Here is a 23,498-nt window from a genome sequence, read left to right on the forward strand (position 1 = left end):
AGAGTGTGAGGGGGGCAAGGGGCAGAGAGAGAGAGAGAGAGAGGGGGAGACACAGAATCTGAAATAGGCTCCAGGCTCTGAGCTGTCAGCATAGAGCTTGATGTGGGTCTGGAACTCATGAACGGCGAGATCATGACCTGAGCCAAAGTCAAACGCTCAACCGAGCCACCTAGGCACCCCAGGTTTACGTAATTTTTAAGGTCCCTTCTAGCTCTAAATTTCCATGATTTGTAAATACAAGGTGCATATAAGATTTCCCTTTCCCACTCATGACTTTTGAAAAATATTACATGTATTTTAAATCAATCTTGAGACTATAAAATCTGTAACAGATTTATTACAAATTTGGTGTTTCAGAATTATTTTGAATTATTTTGTATAGTTGATATAATAGTAGTAGCTTACCCTTTGGCTCTTTGTAATGTCCCAAAACTATTTAACAAAATCTGTCCAAACTCCTGGTCTTTCCTTATAGTGTACATATTGAGGAAGAAAGCCTTGGCTCAATTTTAATTTAAGGAAGCAATGTTTTTAAGCTGGTTGCAGAACAGATAGTTGGCTTAACATTTTTCTGTGCTCATACATGTAACCATCATGGCAACCAGTACTTTTTGGAGTTCATTCTCCTTTGATAGTTCTTGAAAGAATTCTCATGGGAAGCTCATTGGGGAGAGCTGCTTAAGATAGCTATTCTGGATCTGATTTTCTAATGTTATATATGTATTGTAGGCTTCATGGGACAAATTGGTTCCAATGCTGATATTTATTTCAGAGTTACTTATTATCAGAGTTAATTCTCTTAAAAAGTATGCCTTAAAGTATACATCATGGATTATTTCTTCAAAGTAATCTTCTATTATAAGAAGCTCATGAAAAATAAGTTTAAGGAAGTATTTTTGTGCTGATACCATTTATTATTCTTAAAAAACAAAACAGCAAACAATTAAATCCCTTCTGGCCTCATATGGATGTTGGTGACTTTGTAGTTAATGTTAAGCTGCAAAAATATTGTGTAAATAAAATTGCTTTACCTTTGAAAAAAATTATCATATATTCATTGTTTTATATCAGTTAATGAATTATTGTAACTACTATTGGAAATAAGCTACTATTGAATAGAGTACATAAACTATTTATATTCTCCAACTTTGAATTAGCAGTGTTACCAGTCTTTGCAATTACTGTTTTAAAATATGGGGAGAGGAAACCTTTTTCCTTTCTCTATAATAGAGATATTATAAAGAGAACTGTTATTTTCATGGTTCACAAGTATACTGTATATGATCTATGGAGGAAATGCCAGAAGAAATAGGAAATATTATTTTAAGGGGGTGTGTGGAATGTTTAGGAGGAAAAGAAGATAGCATTTATAATATTTGTAATTTAATCTTCATACAATTTAAAGATGATAGGTTGTCAGTAGTAATTTTCCTGTGTAGATTGTTTCTTTGCATTTTCATTATACTCAGATTGCATTGCGTTGTGTATATATAACTTGATTTTTTTTATTTTTCGTTTGTCCATTAAGACTGTCAGTCAATTAAATAAAACTAGGGCTTATTTATAATGTCCCACATTTGGTGTAATAAGTTCATAATATGTGTACATATTTTTCCCCTTTTGTTATACTTGTAGTTGCCTGATAGAAATGTAATGTTCCTAAACTGGTTTGCATTATTAAAGTGCTAATTTTATGCTTACTTGGTAACAGTGATATATTTTGTTATGTCTAAATTTGACAACACAACTTTAATATCAGTTTCTGACATTTAATTTTCATCTCTGAATATTTGAAATTATGTATGTATTAGCATATATGTATTCATATATAAATATTGAAATTGAAAAGGTTCATGTCAAACATACTTATGGTCAAATACAGTTCCAAAGAAAGCAGCTTGAATCTGCAAATTTAGTAGGAAACTATCCTCTTCCTCTAATTTTAATAACTAGAATTACTTTATCACATGAAAGTTTGTAAGTTATTACATTTAATATAGATGAAAATGAAACTAACAGTTTTTTCTTCCTTGTTCTTTATTTACAGCCTGGTTTACCACCTCAAAACTTCTCAATGTCTGTCACAGTCCCTGTGACCAGCCCTAATGCTTTGTCCTATACTAACCCCGGGAGTTCACTTGTGTCCCCGTCTTTGGCAGCCAGCTCAACATTAGCCGATTCAAGCATGCTCTCTCCACCTCAAGCCACGTTACACAGAAATGTGTCCCCTGGAGTCCCTCAGAGACCACCAAGTACTGGCAGTGCAGGTATGTAGTAATACCTATTCTGCTGATTCTTTCACAGGAAGGGTGGTAAAATGAATTACTAACATAAGCAGTTTCTTATTTTGCTACTCGTAATTTTCTGTCTTTGATGAGCAAGAGTCACTGCTACATAATTGGCTCCATTTTAAAGAGTATTTTTGAAACTTTAATATGGTCTCTCTAACATCCTTTCAGGCACAGTGGAACGATACTACAGAATTTGCCATCTAGAATTTTCCTTATTATAGGAAAGCCATACTTTGACAGGCAGAAAATTTAATTAGCATATCATGAGCAAAGACTTGAAGTTTGGGTGTGAGCCAGTCATGTTAAAAATACTGAGAATAGATCTACCTGATTGGAGTTAGAGTTCATTAATTCAGCAAAAATTTGCAGTGCATTTACTTCTTCACACTTTGCAGTGCAGTGTCTCCTCTCCTTTAAATCCTAGATTGACTAGTACTCCATTAGCACTGCCCCATTCTCATCATTTTGCTATTTGATACTGATACAGGAAGGCATACACTTTAAGAGCTTGATAGGTGAGCTTACACACACACACACACACACACACACACACACACACACATTTAACTACATCATATTGCACAGTAATGCCAAATTCAGATTAGGCTAGTTTTTGTTTTTTAGGAAAGGAGTGCAGGTTTCTTCATTCAGATAAGGAGAACCAATTCATATTCATTCTTTGCCCTCTCTCTTCTCTCTGTAACGTTTTTAGGTGGGATGTTGAGCACTTCAGACCTCACAGTGCCAAATGGAGCCGGAAGCAGCCCAGTGGGTGCGTGAATTACTCCTGTTTTCACTTTGTAGGCATCTATCCTATGTGAGATGAAAGGAATATTGTACATCAAATAACGCCTTCTACCAAGTGAAGAGCTAAAAATGGGGTATATGATCAGAATAGACATGTCCCTTTGTAGACTTAATTGTCTTCTGAGGAGTACTTTTACTAATACTTAACATTTTTTAATAACAACCCTGCTGTATTCTTTATACCTTGGCCTCAAGTGCCTCCTTCATAGCAGATATTGTTCTTTGCTAGAGACAAAATTGCCTTAATACAGTTTTTTTATCAAGCCAATTTCTTACACAGAGAAGCTTTCTGTATCATCTATTCTCACCAAACTTAGACTATTAGCAGACCGATACATCTTACAGTAAGTAGCATGAAATGTTTTTGGAGTGATTGCAGTACACAGAAATGGTGGACCTAATTTTAGAGCTACAAAGAGAGTTGAGGAGTTTGTCTTTGAGGGATCTGTTTTGGTGGCCATGTGTAGAACATTCACATATTTTCACAGTTGCTGCCAAATTGGCTTTTTTGCTTTGGCATCCTTTCTAAAGATGACCAGCAAGTTTAAACACATTGTGAAGGTGTCACCCAATGTTGATGTGTCAGTAAAGATAGATTGTGAACTGAGCATTACAGAAATATGGTATGTATGTTAAAGAGTTAGAAGAATAACTGTATCCCTTTGGATAATCATCACATTAAGTGGTCTTGGTCTCTTAATCTGGGATAATGACAGTTGTCATCACTGTTATCTAAAAACAAGGGTGGGAACTTCCTCCCTGCTTTTAGGTATTGTGTGTCCCTGGAGACTTCTGAACATAGATCTCTTATCAGAAAGATCCCAATTGCATGTATTCAACCCATTCATTCTACAAAAATGTAAGGAGCTTCTGCCTCAAAATTAATGGAGATCATTGAATAACTTAATTTAAAATGATGAGAAAAAACAGATATTGTTGAGATAAGTTACAAAACATACAGTGACCTAAAGTAGGAATAAGCGCCTAATTATGTCTGCCCCTATATTAATAGCTGTTTGAATGGAATTAAATATAAGACCCATCGTTGGATCTTTTTGAACAGATAATTCATTGTGGAAAAATTCATAAAGGTCTCAACGGTTATACATTAGGACTGCTATACTGGTACATGTATTTCCAGATATTTAGAGTTTATTTCAGTTCCATTTTAGTTATTTGCATGCCCATATACTCTTCGTGTTAAATTTTCCCATATGCTTTTATTCCCCCAAGACTTCCTTTCCCTTCTACTTCCTAGCCTGGTTAAGGCTGGAATCAATCATTTCTATTTCATTTAATGTTAATTTTAACTAGTTCTTGGTTTTATTTTCAAAATTCGTTTTATTTCTTGGAGTTTACTCTTTGATGATTTCTAATGTGTTTTTGCATTGCCTTTACTTTTTTTTCATCCTCTGGCATTGTAAACACGGTTCTTCCTCCTGTCAAACAAGTGTTTCACTTCTCTCCTCATTTTTTTTCTTATACTTCCCACATTTCCTAAAGGCTTTTTCACTGTTTTTTTTCTTATCTGCATGCAACTATAAATCTAAACTTTGTCTCTGCTGCTCAGTTTTCTGTGTTCCCTTTGGTAATTTGAAACTCAGACTTTGTCATTGTCCTAATTTGACCTTCTGCATGTAACCCTGTTTCTTTTTTTTTTTTTTTCCATTCATTCTCTTTTTTTGTAAGCCTCCCCCACATCTGGACCCTCCTGTTTAGAGGGCTGCATGATCGCAGTCCTTAGATCATGGCACATCACCACTGGTTTATATGGAGCATCTCAATGTTATTTATTAATCCCTCTTACACCTGTGTTGCATTCCTGTTCCCTTCTTCCCCCATCATAGGCAACCACCTTAGTGTGCTAGTGTTAGTAGTGTTAATAATCGTGATTAGCAAACATGAATTTGTATTAACATTTAAAATTTAATTAAAATATTTTAAGTGCTTAGTGAGTTATTTAAAAGTCTGTTTCCATTATTACTTGTACACAGATAAATCCTGCTTCTTAGGGCATACCTCAGCATCTCCTAACACACGAGATTGGCTATCTTGATTCTTCATTAGTTCTTACTCCTATATGCCTAGTTTTATATATATCAGGTGTAATTTTACTTATTCTACTTGTGTTTGGATTGTATTCTAAATGGCTTGTGTGTTATAACTGGTTTTTAATGTATGCTACCTCAGAATTAGACTTAACTGAGGAGACCTCTTATGTCACTTAGTTTGGAGACCAGCTGGAAGTGGTTATTTCTGTGCAGTACTTGGAGCATACATGAGTTTAATGTGCTTCTTGCTATAAATTTTCCTATTAAAATGGTCTTTCATAGGTATTTTAGGCATGGTATTTTGTGAGAGAGAGTCAGATAATACATTTTAGCTTATTTTCAACAATGGTGCCATTTTGGTTTAGTAGTTTGGAAAAATAGTTTAAACTCATTTTTTACCTAAATAAAGTCTTTATGAATGAAAAGATTAAACAGTTAAAATTTCCAGAGAAATGCAGAATAAAAAATATTAAAAGATATGGGTATGGGTTTTTTTTTAATTTTTTAAAAAGTTCAATTTATTTTGAGAGAGAGAGAGTATGAGCAGGGGAAGGGCAGAGAGAGGGAGAGAGATAATCCCAAGCAGGCGCTGCTGTCGAATGCCCCAACACAGGGCTCGAACTCACCAACCATGAGATAATCTGAGGTAAAATCAAGAGTCAGATACTTAACTGACTGAGCCACCCAGGTGCCTCATGTTTTCTAATGTGTATTTTTCAAGGTATGTTTCTCCATGTTTGATAAACCTTGTGCTAAATGAAATTAAACAACTTTCTTCTCTGTAGGACATTCAGAACATTTAAAATGTTAATCTGTTTTGTGAGTCATTAAACTTAGTGTATAAATATGGTTACTCAAAGTGATTTCATAATCGAACCCTTAATTTTTTTTCCCTCATGAAAAAGCATCTTTCATAATTAGTGCCATATAAAACATTTTGGGAAATCTTGCTTCTGATCTTAATATACATAGAAAAGCATTTTTGAGTGTGAAGACTTCCATAAGTTGAAATTGAGGTTTAATAAAAGAAACAAGACTATCAGGCTTGTGCTGTGTTAATAGCAGAGCTGTTCATTGGGACCAGCCCTTGCACTGAAGACAGAAATGCTAGGGAAAACATTTTTAAAGTCTGCATGAAGCATTTGAGAACTAACAAGATAGTGAAGCATTTCTGGCTCAAGATCCAGGGAATGACAGAGACTTCAGGAGGGTGAGCCCAACATTTATGACTACTTTTCCTCAGGTGGTATTTGCCACTTCCACAGTGGGGTGCTTCAGAAGCAGAGGATGACAGCCTGAGAAACCCAGGGGGACAGAGAGATAAAAGTTCAGGGTCCACAAAGAGTTGGGAGGGACCAAATGTGTTCTTGTCACCTTGTGTTGAGACCCCAAAAGGCGGGACCAGAGAAGTAGAGTGAATCAGAGTTTAACAGTCCCTTGCAGTAGCTATGGCATCCCACTTTCTGAAGCTAGACTGTGGTCATCTATGCTTATAGTACAGGATAAACATTCTTTTCAGTATCTGTGTTTTACATTAAAAAAAATGTTGTTATACAAAAAATGAGGAATGACCACATGCTGGGCCGCAAAAACTCTCAGCAAATTTCAGAGAATTTAATCATATGGAGATAAATCTCTGGTGACAGAATAATTCAGCTAGCAACCAATATCCAAAGATGCTTGTTTAAAACAAATGTTCTATACATAACATGTATAATAGCTTACTGTGGCATTCCAGGCTTAGATACTTGTAATGAGCCACTTCCAGACAGCTTCGCTTCACCTTTAAACTGTCACGTTTTTACTGATCCTGTCATTTTCAAATGTATAATACTTTTATAGATGAGCCCTCCATTTGCCTTATTTTAGTTTTTGTTGAGTCTTCTGCTCTCCAGAAGATAGGATGCTTCGGGCCCGTGTCAGAGTGAAAGCAGAAGCATCCTTGAACTTTTTAATTTCAGCATTGAACAAACTCTGGATAGGGAAAGACATTAACCAGGAAACTAGAGGAAACCTAACCATGAAAGGAATCTTTGTTCATCAAAAACACCATGAAGAGAATGAAAAGGCAAGATAGAGTGGGAAAATATAGGGTGTGTGTGTGTGTGTGTATAAAACAGAGGGCTTTTTATGAAGAATACTATAAGTCATCACGAAAAAGAAAATCTGATTTTTTAAAATGCGCACGAGAACACAAACATTTCACAAGAGAAGCTCTCCAGGTGTCTAGTAAACATGTGACAAAATGCTCATAAGAACCAATTGAGGTCTTGCTGGCAGGGTGTTGGGTGGGGAGAAGGGCTAAAGGGGTGAGGGTCCTAAAGGAATCAGACACTTGTTGGGATGAGCACTGAGTGTTATATTTAAGCGATGAATCACTGAATTCTATTCCTGAAATTATTATTACACTATATGTTAACTCACTTGGACTTAAATTTAAATAAATAAATAAAAAGATGCTTATTCTCAGTAACCAAGGAAATGCAAAACTAAAGCCACAGATAGCATTATACACCTAACAGAATGGCCTTGGAATAGGCAGATAATACCAAGTGTTGACAAGCTATGGAAAAATTCAAACTCATATGCTGATGATGGCAGTACAGATTGGTGCAGCCATTTTGACATTGCCTACTATAGGTGTAGATGTGTGTATTCTACAGTGAACCATTTTTACTCATCTTTATATGCTGTAGAGAAATGCATGGGTATACCATGAGCACCAAGAGAGATGTAAAGGAATGTGCGTGGTATTATTTGTTACAACCAACATCTAGAAGTAATCCAAATTTGTATCAACAGTAGAACAAATAAATAAAGTGATAGTACATTTATATGAAGAAATACTATACTGCAACAAAAAGGAAGACATGACAGCAGTAATTAACAGTGTGGATGAATTTACCAAACTGTTATTGAATGAGAGACAATAGATGCAAATACAAATTCAAATACAGTGTGAAAAGGAGGCGAGCAAAATTACAGTGCTAAGGATGCATGTATAGATAGGTGGTAAAACTATAAAGAAAAACAAGTTACTGTAAAAATCACAATACTGGTTACTTTGGGTAGGTGGACAATAGTAATGTTTTGGGGGGCCCAATTATAGAGACTTTGGGGGTTTGGCAATATTCTTTTTCCTGATCTAATGGGTACGTGGATGTTCACTTTATGATAAGTCCTTTTTTTTTTTTTTTAATATAATTTGTCAAATTGGCTTACATACAACACCTGGTGCTCATGCCAACAAGTGTCTCCTCAGTGCCCATCACCCATTTTCCCTCTCCCCTACACTCCCCCAGAAAAGTCCTTGATCTTTGAAGTTTTTGTTTTGTGCACCATTTTGTATTATGTATTACGTTAATACAAGTTTTTAAAATAAACATAATACATTTGATTTTCAAAAGGAATTATAAACCACCAATGTGGAGGCACTTTTAAAATTATGAGAGAATGTAATGTACATAGTTGTTATACTATTAATTCCAAAATCTAGAGAGAAAAAAATTGACACATACACACATTCATACTCTCAGAAAGACTCAGCAGTCCTTGAGTCTCTGGGTGTTACTGCCCACATGCAGCAGCTAGACGTGCAGCCCCATCTTGAGATCAGGAAGCAAGTCGGTGTAAGAGGACAGGCCAACAAGCCTAGGATGGCAGAGTGGAAAGCTGGAAAGTTCTAGGTCCGCTACATTGAGCTGCTAAAACCACTGAGCCTGCAACCACTCTACCCCCAGTCTTCTGCGAGATAAAAATTTTCTCATTTCTTAAGAGAAAAAGTAAGGTAAAATACAAGTCAGAAGTAGGGGAATATTTAATAAGCAGATAAGCATTTATGTACCTAAATGAAAGAAAGAAACCAACTTCAATTTCAAAACTTGAAATGATGTATCAGGAGATTTAAATAAAAATGGCAAAGGAAAACAACTTACTAATTGCCAACTATTACCACCTTTTTATTGTGACATGGAGAGCTGATGAAGGGATGTTGAAACTGATGATCTCATGTGCTTATGGCATTGTAGCAATCTTTCTAGAAAGATTTTGGCAAGGTGTTTCAGTAGTCATAAAAATGTTTATGCCTCTGAGCCCACTAATCCCATTTCTGGGACTCTCCTAAAGAAATAAACTAGAATATACAAAGTTTCACTGCAACATTATTTAGAGTAGTGAACAATAGGAAGAAACCAACATATTCTACAGTATGAAAATTATGTAGATTAAAATTTTCAGTTGAATTCCTTTTGAGTTGTGATTTAAAACTGCAAAAAAAAAAAAAAACCATGCTTATGGAAAATTCAAAGGAAGGGAAATCCAAACTGATTATCATAGTTGTGTTGGGATGGTGGAAGTAGGAGTCTTCCCTCTCGTTTTCTACTTTATAAACTTTCTATGATGCTATATTGATACGGTATCTCCACAGTCATAAAACTTTTATTATAGTAAATGAATTAGAGTATTCATTTGTTTCCTTGTAACGTGATAATTTTTTGTCTTCAGGCTATGTCATTGTCTAAGTGAAACCAGTGTTGTCCATACTGTAAATTGTGGCCATCCTCCATAGTGGCAATCTGATTTGGCTTACTAGACATATTTCTCTGTGGAAAATTTACATTTAATACTTAGATAATTTGTAGTTCATATGACTTCAGGAACTCCTTTTAACTTTGGGCTTGTGTTTAAAGATCAAGTGTAGAATCAAGTCTCTGATTTCCAGCAGTTTTGCTTTGTAAAAACATTTTGAGAAAGAGAAAATATATATATATATATACCAGACTAGTATATAGAAGGGCTCAAGAAGCTCTTGGAATTGTTTAGGGGTGAGTGAAAGTAACATGTAACGGCTTGCAGAGTAGCAGAGGCAGCAGCAGTTAAAGAGAAGATGGATGAAGTGAAAAACATTGTAAAGCAAGAATAGCAGGGCTTGAGCCCTGTGAAAGTGGGATGGAAGTGACTGGGGATGGCAGTAGCACAGGAGTTTAAACAGGTTGTGTTAGAGTTTAAACAGATGGTTGCATGTGAACTTGAAGTGAGATATAAAGCAGAAGCACAGATGTAAGAGGTACACTGAGGCAGTGGTTAAAGCCAGGGGGTGCATGAAGTCTCTGAAGGAGGAGAAGCCTCTTTGGGGCTGTCCACATGGGATAGATTGAGAGGGCGAATACAGTATACAGGAAAAGAAGCAGCAGGATTTCATGAGCATTGTCTGTTGTAGATACGCGTTTCTAATGGACAGAATCCATGCTCTCTATGATACAGGAATTTCCACTGAATCAAGTAAATATGTCATCAGTTATTTTATTTTTGTCATCAATAATCTTGAAACTCATGGGCTTTTTTACTTTTAGAAACCTCATCAACTCATTCTTTATAAAAATACAATTTTACAGGCTTTTAAAATGCTTATTTACTGAATAATCAGCTGAAACTTTGTCAGGTTTTATGAAAATTTGTCAAATGTGATAAAATCAGTTCTTGAACCTTGCTTTGAATGAGTTTTTCAGAATCTTTTGAGATTTTCAAAAGTCTTTGCATGTCAGTTCAACTTCTGAATTTAATTCATAATAATAAGACATTAAAGGCATCACTGTCTACAATTTAGCCCTAAAAGAGTAGTATTAAGGACATGGAGTGCTTTCCAGCCACTTAATGCATTATGTCAGCTGATAAGATATTCTGAAATATGAGCCAGACTGATATAATTGAATGATATGCCTCAGAGCTATAGGACCGTAAGTGAAATTAGCTTTGTTAGGTTTCAAGAGGCATTGGTATGCAGTTTGCTCAAGAGCATTTGTATCATGTATTATGTCAGGGTGTAATTTACCTTAATACCTAAAAACGCATTTTAATAATAATCACATTAAATTGGGTTTATCCATTTAGAATTGGTACTGCAGTTCTTAAATTTATATACTATGTCAACATGAATTATATCCTGAAGGTATTTGCCTTAAAAATCTATCTCAATGATATCTTCATTTTGTCATAAAAAGTGAATAGGAAGTAAGAAATATATTAAGATAGCATATCGCTACACTTTACAAAATCACAAATAGTGCATATAAGGTTATCATGTTTCAAGCTGGCAAGTTACCCAACACTTACATCATCCTGTAATAATTATCTGCTGCAGACTCTGACTTCACACTAAAAAATACCATGCTTTTAGATTCTCTTCACTCTGGGTTGCTATGGTATTATGTGTAGCTTTTCAGCACCATAGACTCCGCATGGGAAGAGAGTATAGAGCTTCCTGATAATGCATTCTTCTAAATTATCCTCAAATCATCTCGTAATGTATTTGAGAAGAAATACTGCCTTACCCTTCAGATTTGAGTACAAATCAGGCAAATAAGAATCTTCTCAATGTTATCAAAGAGATTACAAATGTATATTTGTGCCTGTTAATTAAGAGAAACGTTAATCTGTACTTGTTAATCTAATATTCTGTTAGTTCCTATCACACCCCCTATTTTTGAACAATCTTTGATAAGCAGTTTTTATCCCGATGGCTTGTTTAGCAGTTACTTCTGCCCAGTGCATGGATGCGCTCCACTCCACAGGGGATGGCCTGGGGAGGAGATTGCTTAATAGCACTGCTTTCTGAAGCTTAGCAGAACATAGGAATTGCTCTCTGGGGTGTGGAAAGGAGATTCGGCCCAGACTTAATACGTACTGCTTCAAGATAATGGAAATTGCCTCATAAGGTTAACTGAAATACCAGTCCCCACAGCAAAATTAAATCACATAAATGAATTAAAACTGGTGTCCCTTGGTAAAAGTGTCAGAGAAAGCAGGAGGAGTTGGGGGAGAGTGAGGTGCAGGGGAGAGGAAACACTGATCATCTGGAATCCTGACACGTTGAATGACAGCTGCTGCAGAGATAGACCAGTTCCCAAGGGCCATACGTCACCACTGTTTTCTTTGTCCATTGAAAATGCACTGGTCAGGATTCAATAAAGTTGATCATACCACATTGTCAAACATCAATTTTTAGTTACTCATATAAATAATTCACCTAAATAACATGTTTTTCAAACTCTGAATATGTTATAAGCAGATATATTGAAGCATCCATTTTCTTCAGTTGTTTATCTTTAAGAACTTAATCCATCTCTTTCCAGTTATATTTTTAAAATTTTCGAATTCCCCTATCTTTTAATCAGTTGCCTCTATTCATTATAATACTATTGCTGAAAATATTTTATAATCCACCAACCGCTGTCTGGATTGTAAATGGCTTTAAATAATAGTTCTGTTCCATTCAAGAAACTTTTGTAGATTTAAAATGTTCTGATAACCCAATACAAATGCTCTTAAAGTGAAAAACATGTAATACATAATTGTTTTTCGTCATTAACTCATTGCAGTTCTTTGAGACCCATCATTTTACTTCTTGGCAACTCAGGATGCAGTTCCTTCTCTGTCAGCTTTTTCCTCATTCTGGCTTTCTTCTGAGTCTCAAAATGGCTGGAGAATAAAATGCTCCCTCCGTTGTCCTTGGAGGAATGCAGGAGCTTCCCTCACCACCACAGAACAGCTTCTCTACTTAGGATCTGATTGGACATTCCTGGATCCCCTCACTGTGGTGAGGGAGGGAGAATGCCTCCATACTCACTGGCTTGGCTTGGACCTATTGCCAAGCAGTGATTGAAGTGGAGTCAGCCACCCAAACCACAAGGCTGTTACACAGGAGGCCTAGGATGACTGCGCTCTCCAGGAAAATAGGGATGACCTCTTACATTTGTCTTGTAGCTCAAATGATGCCCAAAAGGACTGTATATCTAGAACATACACCACAAGATATCCATTTCCTTATTTCCTCTAATAGAGTTCTTTTAGGGAAGTTGAAAAGCAGGAATAAGATGATTAAAGTCCGACAGACCACAGATATTTAATGAAGACCTTACCAGCAGCCAAAGAAATGGAGCAGGTAGCGGTAGAGCAATAAGGAACAAGTACTTGGTGAAAACAAAGCAGTAGAGCTGAGTGCTCAGGAAGCTGCAGTGAAGGAGTTGCCCTGGTCACTAGTTCAGGCCCTGAACTAGTAGGAGTGCCTCTGCCACAGGGATGAATGACTAGGCTGGTCTCAAGCAGTTTCTTAAAATAGCTCCGTTATCACAGTCCCCAGTAGGAGATGCCTTGTGTTTTAAGTATCTCTCCCAGTAGGTCCAAGCAGTAAGACTAAAAACAAGTGACATAAGTCTTCAGTTTTATATGTATTTCAGATTTGAGTTGATCTTTTTGCTTATTTGGGGGTTGATATTTTTGCTCCTAATGAGTTGTGTTATAAAATTTATTTGTAAAACCAGGACTAGGGAAAACTTGTTTCATATTTGTACCAGAGTATTTTGATGACTCTTTACATGTTAATGAAGGATATTTCCTTTTTCCAGGGAATGGATTTGTAAACTCCAGAGCTTCTCCAAATTTGATTGGAACTACTGGTGCAAACAGTTTAGGCAAAGTCATGCCTACAAAGTCTCCCCCTCCTCCCGGTGGCGGCAATCTTGGAATGAACAGTCGAAAACCAGATCTTCGCGTTGTCATCCCTCCTTCAAGCAAGGGCATGATGCCTCCCCTGGTACATTAAATTTTTCTTCACCTTAATTCTTTGAGACACATTTTATACAGCCAGACTATGTTTTCCTTTGGAATTTTCTGTACTGCCATAGAATCTAGACCCTTTCCTAATGAATGTTTCTATTTGAAGTTAGCGTTTGAAGAGGCAAAGCTATTTTAAATACACAGAAATCAGATTATAGAAAAACAGGATGTAAATATGCCGAGTGGTTATTTAAAATTATAGCTAAATAAAGAGAGGCTGTTATGTGTAAGTTTAGTTTTACCAGGCAGGAACCTTTGCTCAGAGATCCCATCACCAAATTTATAAATTAAACCTGACTTAGGTGTTTCTTCTCTGTACTTTGCGTATTTTCAGTAATCAATTACACATGCTTTTCTGTAGGAGAAACACTAAACCAGGTTTTAGAAAATTCTACATACCAAAGAGAACCATTGCAGAATAGGGAACAGTGCATCAAAACTGAATGAGTTATTCTCCACATAATTTTTCTTTATTCCTTCTCAGATCACCTTCCCATTTAATTCTGTAAAGAATACAGGTCTCTCCACCACAGCCCTTAGCAACGTCTTCATAGTTCCAGCCTCATATGCTTTTTAATCCTATATTTATGAAGAAGAGTATATGTATCCCCTTTAGCCTCTTATAGAAAACAATTAGAATATGTTTTAAAACCATTCTTCATATCACTGTTGTTTGACTAACAGTGTGATGTGCCAGGTGTCCTTTCTGCGGTGCAGCTGCTAAACTCACTATTTGATTTTTTTCGCTAAGTGAAAGTTGATGCTGTCAGGCTTTAGATCATAATTCTATGTATGTATGATGCTTTGTAGATTCCCAAACATCTTCCTAAGCATTGTCCTATTTGACTGTCAATTATACTGTAATTTTGGCTAGGTAGAGATGAGGAAACTAGTACTTGTCCAGGGTAATACAAAAGGGAGCCAGGACCAAAATCTTTTAAGTCAAGAAACAAACAAGTACTTTTTCATTTGGAGATAGAAGGCTGGAGACCGTGTGGCTCCCAGCCTTACAATGAAAATGAGTAGGACAGACAGGTTCACAGTTCTCCGTGGATAGATCGTAGTGCTGAGATTTCATGGCAACCAAGTGCCCCGGGCTCTAGGGAGAGACAGAAACTGCAGGGAGAGGACATTTGAGCACTGACTTACCTGGGTAAGACACAGGTAGTAAGAGTTAAGCTCAGATGATTGGTGGATTGCTGGAGGTCAAGTGTTCACTGGCAGGACAGTGGAAAACCCCTAGGGCTGTGATACAGGAGTCGGAGTTCTTTGATAGGCTTTTTCTCCGTGAACCCCACTAGATACTCACAGAAGAGACTGGGGATACTCTGAAAAAGTCTGTGTAGCATACAAGTGGGAGAGGGGAAGAGCAGCCACCGCACTAGGGATAAAAAGTTTTGCCTGGGCCCTTTTCCCCTTTCTCTCCTATGGACCAGAAGTCTGTGAGGAGATGAAAAACAGAAGGTGTCACCCTGAAGGCACTGGTGACCTCCCATTGTATCTGGAGAAATGGAGATGGAAAAAGATCTCAGCCCATGGTGGAGGAGCAGGGCAGGGTGACCGAGAAGCACCACAGCCTGGGGTACGGCACCAACAAGAGAAAGCTTCATACTGAGAATGAAGCAGTCACTGGGGAAAAAACAAACTGCCCCTGACAAATCAATGCTCACGTCTTCCCAGAGGGATTTGAGGCCCATGGTGGATGTACTGAGGGTAACCATTGCAACAGTGAAGCTCAAACCCAGCCCAATTCCTAATTAAATGAACTCAAATCATACACTAAAGACCTAGCAAGAGGAAAGACCTGTAGGTCAGTGGCATTACCCAAACTGCAATACAAAGAGAAAGAAGAGTGAAAATAAATGGCGCAAACAACAGCAGAACAAAGCCTTCAAGAGCTGTAGACTTTTATCAGGTGGATTAACATGTTTGTAATTGGACTTCCAAAAAGAGAAGAGAGAGAACAGAGCAGAAGAAATATTTGGAGAAATCATAACAACACCAAGTAGGATAGGTACACACACATTCAGACTGCTAAAAGCAAAAGACAAAGAGGAAGAATCTTAAAGGCAGCCAGAGGGAAGAGACAGAAGAACAAAGGTAAGAATTTATAACATACTTCAGAAACTACACAAGCTGTAGAACAGCGGAGTGACAAAGTACTGAGATCCAAAACAAAACCCCCTCAACCTAGAACTCTGTATCCAGCAAAGATATCTTTCAAAAATGAAAGAGAGAAACTTTCTCAAACAAAAAACCTGGAGGATACATTGCCGGCAGACCTACTGTACAAGAAATGCTAAAGGAAGTCCTTCACAGAAGGAATATGATACCAGCAAAAACTTGGATCTATACAAAGCAACAAAGAACAATGGAAATGAAGTAAATGAAGATAAAATAATTTTATAAACATTTTATTTTAGAACAATTTTAAATGTCTACAAAGATTGCAAAGATAGGATAGAAAGCTCTCCACACCCAATTTCTCCGATTGTTGACAACTTGCATTAGTATGGTACACTTGTTGCAACTAACAAGTCAGTATTGATACACTGTTATTAACTGAAATCCATACTTTATTCAGATGTCCTTAGTTTTTAACTGCATGTGTTTTCTGTTTTGGGATCCCATCCAGGACACCAGGTTACATTTGGTAGTCATGTCTCCTCTTGGTTTTGATAGTTCGTAAGACTTTCCTTGCTTTAATGACCTTGACAGTTTTGAGAAGTACTGGTCAGGTATTTTGTAGAATGCTCCTCAGTTGGGATTTTTTTCTCATGATTAGACTAGGGTTATTGGTTTCAGGGAGGAAGGCCATAGAGGTAAAGTGCCATTTTTTTCACATCATATCTATCATTATCGGTAATTACTATTGATGGTAACCTTGGTCACCTTGCTGATGTAGTGTTCCATGGGTTTCTCTGCTGCAAAGTTACTCTTCTTCCTTTCCAAACTGTCCTCCTTGGAAGGAAGTCCCTATGCAAGGTCCATACTTAAGGAGTGGGGAGTGAGGCTCTACCTCCTTGAGGGCAGAATGTCTACATCAGTTATTTGGAGTTCTTCTGCACAGGTGACTGATCTGTTCACTTTCATTTATTTAATAATTTATGTTAATATGGACTTATGGACATTTATACTTGGGGTTATAATACTCTTAAATTCTGTGAATACCTAATTTTACCAATACTGTCTTATTCTTTTGCTCACATTGTTCTAGCTTTAGCTATTGAGGACTTGTTGGGTGGTTCCTGTGCCTCTCTCACACAGTCATCCTCATGGGGTTTTTTTGGTGGCGGGGAGCATGGGGGAGTTGCTTGGAAATTTCTCAGGTAGTACAAAATGCTCTAGGCTCATCCTATATATTTCCTGCCCCAGTGCTAGAACTGGGCATTTCTCTAAGGAACCTTGGTTCCTTTTATTGGAGAATGGTATTAGAAACCAGAATCTGGGCATTTTCCTTTTTTAAAATTGCTCCAAAAGATCACCAGCTTTCTAAGCAAAAACAGTGGGAATGAATTTTGTACTTCTAGCACATGTAAAAATAAAATACATGGCAACAGAAGACAGAGAGGCAAATCGTAAATACACTGTTCTAAGCCCTTAACCTACACCTAATGCGATACCTATTTGAAAGTGAACACTAGAGAAAACATACCATACAAACATTAACCATAAGAAGGCCAGCATAGCCATAATGATTCCAAACAATGTAGAGTTTACAGTCAGGAATATTACCAATGATAAAGAAGGACAGCACATAGTCCAATTTCCAAGAAATAGCTTTTTAAAAAAATTTTTTTAATGTTTATTTTTGAGAGAGATGGAGTGTGAGTGGGGGAGGGGCAGAGAGAGTGGGAGACACAGAATCTGAAACAGGCTCCAGGCTCTGAGCTGTCAGCACAGAGCCTGACACGGGGCTCAAACCCACGAACCATGAAATCATGACCTGAGCTGAAGTCGGACACTTAACTGACTGAGCCACTCAGGTGCCCCTAATGTTTGTTTATCTTTGAAAGAGAGAAACAGAAACACAGAGTGCAAGCAGAGGAGGGGCAGAGAGAGAGGGAGACACAGAATCCGAAGCAGGCTCCGAGCTGTCAGCACAGAACCCAACTTGGGGCTCAAACTCACAAACCTCAAGATCATGACCTGAGCCGAAGTCAGACGCTTAACTGACTGAACCACCCAGGCGCCCCAAAGAAATAAGTATCTTTAATGTATATGCACCTAACAGAAGACCTTCAAAATTTATAAAGCAAAAACTGATAGAATTAAAAGGTGAAATAGAAAAATCCACAACTGTACTTGGAAATGTACATAAGTACGTGAGTATGCCTCATGATAAACTCCTCAGTGAAATACTGGTAAATAATTTTCATCAATGTGTAAAAAGGGATAGTGTATCAAAACCAAATGGTTTCATCCCAGGAATACAAAAGCTGGTTATATGAAAAATTATCCATATAATTCACTGTAAACAGAATTCAGCATTTATGATAAAAACAAAAATTTTTCAGCAAACTAGGAAAAGATGGGAACGTCTTTAACCTAATGAAGAACATCTACAAAAGTCCTACAAGTAAGGTGCTTAATTAAAATAAAGGGAAAATACTGTATTTTATTAATTTAGGAACTAGGCAATGATGTCTGTTCTCACCACTCATCTTCAGCATTGTATTAGAAGTCCCAGCCAGAACAGTAAAGCAAGAAAAATCACTAAAATGTATACATTTTGGGAAGGAAGAAATGAAACTGTCTCTATTCACAGAAGACATAATTATCTATGTAGAAAAGCATAAAGAATCTGTAAAACCAAAAAACAAAACCCAACCTCCTGGGACCAGTCAGTGAGTTTAGCAAGGTCATGGGGTACAAAGTCAATATATAAAAGTGGATTGTATTCTTATACTAACAATGACTAACTGGAACTTGAAATTTAAAAATCCCATTTATATAGCACCAAAAATTAAAGAAATACCTAGATAGAAATCAGACAAAATGTGTTCATGATTTGCATGCTAAAACCTACAAAACAGTGTTGCAAGAAATCAAAGGCTTTTATGAATAGGTACATTATGTTAATGGATTTGAAGACTCAGTATCGTATGTCGCTTATTCCTAAATTGATCTATACATTAAACTAATCCCAATCAAAATCACAGTAAGCTGTTTTGTAGGTATCAATAAACCAATTCTAAAATATATATGGAAAGGCAAAGGAACTATAATAGCCAAAAGTTCTTAAAAAGAACAAAAAATAGGAAGATACTACCTGGTTTCAAGAGCTGCTATAAAGCCATGGTAATCAAGAATGTGTGGTACAGGCACAAAAATGGGCACGTAGATCACTGGACAAAACAGAGAGCCCAGAAAATAGACCTACACAAATACATTCAGTTGGTTTTTGGCAAAGGCAGTAAAGCAATTCAGTGGAGAAAGGATAGTTGCTATAACTAACTCTGTTGGAACAATTCAACATCCATATGCAAAAATAAAATCTCAAAGTAGAACTCCTACCTTATACAAAAATTACCTCAAAATGTGTCATAGACTCAAATGCAAAATACAAAAACCCTGGAACTTCTAGAAGAAAACATTGGAAAAAAAACAATACACCACCAAAAGCATGGTCCATAAAGAAAAGTTTGATATATTGATGCTTATCAAAATAGTTTCACTATCAAAAAAGTTTTACTCTGTGAAGGCCCTATTCAGAGAATAAAAATATTAGGAGAAGCTGTTTGCAAATCACATATCCAGTAAAGGACTTGAGTCCAGAATGCTACAACTATGCATCTATTAGAATGGCTAAAATTTTTAAAAATAAAATCATAGGGAATATAGTCAGTGATACTGTGACAGCATTGTTTGGTGACAGATGGTAGCTACACTTGTGAGCACAGCATAGTGTATAGAGTTGCTGAATTGCTGTGTCGAACACCTGAAACTAATGTAACATTGTGTGTCAGCTATACCCAAGTAAAAGTACCCAACAAAACCAAAATACTAAAAACACCCAAGTTCTGGCGAGGATGCAGAACGCAAGAACTCTCCCACATTCGTGCTTGGAATGCAAACTCATACACCACTTTGGAAAACAGATCAATATCTTTTTATGAAGTTCAGTATATACTTGTCATACAACCCAACAATTCTGTCCTAGAGAATTTTCCCAAGTGAATTAAAACTATGTTTCTACAGAAATCAGTATTTTTCATAGTTGCCAAAACCTTTGAAGACAACCTAAATGTCCTTCCAGCAGATGAATGGGTGGATGCTATACACACTGTGGAACATTCAAAGGAATACTGCTCAGCAATAAGAAAGGATGAGCTATTTATTCACAGCAGTATAGATGAATCTTAAATGAATTTTACTAAATGAAAGAAGCTGGATCCAAAAGACTACATAGTATATGATTGCATTTACATTTCCTTCTGGAAAATGCAAAGCAGATGAGTGGTTGTTGCCAGGGATGGAGAGAGGAGTTGACTACAAATTTGAGGTGAATTTTTGAGGTAATGGAACCATTCTGTGATCCTGTGTTGTTAGATGTACGTATGAGTCAATGCTTGTGTTAAAATCCGTAAAAACTATACAATACAGAGTGACTTTTACCATATGCCGTTAAAAACCAGGATTCCAGGGGAATTGAAGACTGAATGCAGACCGTGACATGTGAATATAACTGTATCACAAGTGGGTGAGATGATGGCACTGAAGGGGATGAGGAAGAAAAGAGCTCCCAGTAACTTTGGACATTGTTTTATTCTAGGTAGAACAAAAAAATTGTAGGAAATCATTGTGTTCAAGATAGTAAATTTGTTACACAGTCAAAACAGTGAATACGTTATAGATAGAGAAAGCCAGATTTCTCATTTTTGGGGGAAAAAAGTTATAAGCAAGGTGGGTGTGGGGTTGGGGGAGGCTACAGTGAACCCTGTGTTTCTGGGTTGCAGTTGGAAGTTTCAGTGTGGTTTTTTTTTGACATATATAGGTAGAGAAATATAAATGTATATACACATGAATAGTACACATCATACGTTTCCTAGCTCTGTCTGCTGATAGGCCCTTGAAACAGTGACACCTGGTAACTGAGTACAGCTAGTGCTGGATCTTTGTCTCTAAACATTCTCCAACAAAGGGAATCAGGACTCCTCGGAGAAGTGATTGTAGAGCTGGGGTGACGAAAATTCAAGATGAGTCAGAGAGGTGCCAGAGGATAAGGAAGTGCAGGTGAAAAGGTCACAGGAACCAGCCTTTCAGGAGAGTTCCCAGTGGCCAAAATGAGAACAGTTTAAGTAACAAAATAAGTAATAGTAGATTTGGATTATTACCCAAGGAAAAAAAATACCAAGTCTATTACCGATACGAGTAAATTATTGAATAAATGAATGGAGAAGGGACAGCTCTTCCTTAGAGAAGAATTCTCATTAACATATGTGAACAGAAAGAGCGAAATAGCAAATCATTGTTATAACACTACAGTACAGAGGCCAGGCAAGGTCAACGGACGTTAAAATAAGTGAGCAAAAGTTTAAGGAAAAACAGGGTATTTGCACATCCTCAAAATGTCTCTCCCCAAATAATTGTTGATTACAAAGGAAAGGTGGTGATTTTTGCAGTGGGGAATGCTCGAAGATGTGACCTTAACCGGGCAATCAAGCTTGACATCACTGGTAATGAGATGGCATGTCTTCTGAAATGATGTGCTAAGAGGGTCACAGTCACCTTCTTTGGTATTCTTGCAAAAATCCACGCTCTTTATCTAACTGAGAAAATAAAAGACCCACATTGTGGGACATTCAACAAGATTTTCGACCAGTACTCTTCAAAGTTATCAAGGTCATGAAAAACAAGGAAAGATGGGAGGGAACTGTCGAAGACTAGAGGAGACTAAGGATGCATGACAATTAAGGGCATATGGGACGCAGGATTTGGTCCTCAATCAGTACAGGGACATGGTGAAGAAGACCAGGGAAGTCCAAGTGAAGTCTGTAGCTTTCGTTTCTGCTATGGTCTTTTTATTAGTTTTGACAACTGTAACATGTTTCTTTGGAATGTAAACCTGGATGGGGGGGATCTGCTGGGGTACAGTATGTGATGCTATGCTCTGTTTGTAGCTGCTCTCTAAGGGTAAAATTATGTCAGGATACCAAGTGAAAACTACATACATACATACATAACAAAGAAATATACCTTTCAGGAACAAGATGTGGAATGCCTACCACTATTTTTCAGAAATGAAAACCATAGGAAGGTTCATTTAAGACTCAGAAATATGTTTATAAGAATTAGCAGTAAACTGCAGAATTTAAGACAAAACTGCATTTAGGCATTTAGCAACTGGTCAGGATCGCTCGTCTTTTTTACAGAGATCATGAAGCTTCTTTGCAGAATACTCAAAATTTGCCATATAAATAATTTTACACCCTTTTCCCTGAGGTTAAAGTGAAAACTAATACATCACACACCCATAGTATTTTGATGCGAATCTTATCATTGGAGATGTGTAAAAATATCTATAACTAAACAATCGAAGAACATTTTACCCATATTTGAAATAGCAGTTGTAGACCAAGTGATTATTTCTCAGAGTAGATGACCAGCCTCCCTGTTTTATAGTGTTTCGGATGAACTTGCTTTCAGATTGGGATTTCATGTTATCAGTGGTGCCTATAAAGATACCTTCCATAGATTGACAAATTTGACTTACTCAAAGTAAAATAAGGAAAAAACTAGTTAGCAGATGATTTCTAGCCTAATGTTTTCTAGATGCTTAGGAGAAAAGGAGCGAATACATTTCATTCAGCTCTTTTCTGGACATGATTTATCAGTTCACTTCTCTTCCAGTCTCATTTTCTTCATAAGTGTGGCTTTTCCACAGTGAAATTATATCTGTGAAAATGGTATTTGTAGATGATCTATAAATCTGTTATTTAAAATCGTTACTAACAAATGTTTGAGTTCTTGTTGTTTCATAACACTGTGCTAGCTGCTGTGGGATAAGGAAACAAAATAATTTCTGCCGACCAAAGAGCACACATCTAGAAGATGAATAATGGACATGTGTGACACAGTGGGCTAGGGACGGGAGGATGAAGTATTCTCAAGATTTCAAATATAAACTGGTATCGTGATGAGGAACTCCTTTGACATACTGTTGCAGCAGCTGGCTGTGTGTAGGTGAGGCCAGCATAGGAGCCGATGAAGCCTGGGGGGAGTGGTGTCTTTAAAGCCTGTCTTTCTTCTGAAATCAACTACCAGTGAAGAAAGAAGTAATTTAGATTTGTATTCGTTGCATATATATAATCATCTCTTGAGAGTTCCAAGTAACTGCCAGTGTCCAAATAACATGTTTTTCTAAAGAAATATTTTATTTTTGAGTATCAACAGTCTTAGTAACTCTTGTATCCCTCTTATGTGCTGAGTACAGTCGGAGGAAGAGGAATTGGAGTTGGTGAGTGTGCCTGAAGGGAGTTACAAATGATCTAGAAAGTACTAATTCTCTTAAACGTTTTTATCTAATGAGTGTTCCCTTTGTTACACAGTTTTTCTTGTAGTTACTAAACACTGCAAGCACTTTGAATAACTGAACCAAGCTACTGGAACTACAGAGTCTGTCTCGTTTCTCTATGTATAATTGTGTATCTTGACCCCTTTTGTTTGCTGAAGGGAACACTGGAACAGAGCCTTTAAAAACAAGAGTTGTCAATGATCACAAGACACTTGTTAA

At 36.9% G+C, this 23,498-nt stretch overlaps 1 protein-coding gene across 8 annotated transcripts in view; it reads left to right on the top strand.

Moving 5' to 3' along the window:
- MEF2A (myocyte enhancer factor 2A) overlaps window positions 1–23,498 on the top strand; it is a 162,193-nt gene that overhangs the window by 125,603 nt on the left and 13,092 nt on the right. For 5 of the 8 annotated variants that reach the window (XM_053223622.1, XM_027067947.2, XM_027067942.2 and 2 more), the window contains 4 exons: window positions 2,048–2,267; window positions 3,004–3,063; window positions 13,552–13,739; window positions 23,199–23,222. In XM_053223622.1, coding sequence (XP_053079597.1) covers window positions 2,048–2,267; window positions 3,004–3,063; window positions 13,552–13,739; window positions 23,199–23,222 — 492 coding nt within the window. The remainder of the gene's footprint in view (window positions 1–2,047; window positions 2,268–3,003; window positions 3,064–13,551; window positions 13,740–23,198; window positions 23,223–23,498) is intronic. The other 3 variants (XM_053223624.1, XM_027067949.2, XM_027067948.2) reach the window with 1 other exon arrangement.

The sequence above is a fragment of the Acinonyx jubatus genome, chromosome B3 (assembly GCF_027475565.1).
Source record: "Acinonyx jubatus isolate Ajub_Pintada_27869175 chromosome B3, VMU_Ajub_asm_v1.0, whole genome shotgun sequence".
Taxonomy (NCBI): Eukaryota; Metazoa; Chordata; class Mammalia; order Carnivora; family Felidae; genus Acinonyx; species Acinonyx jubatus.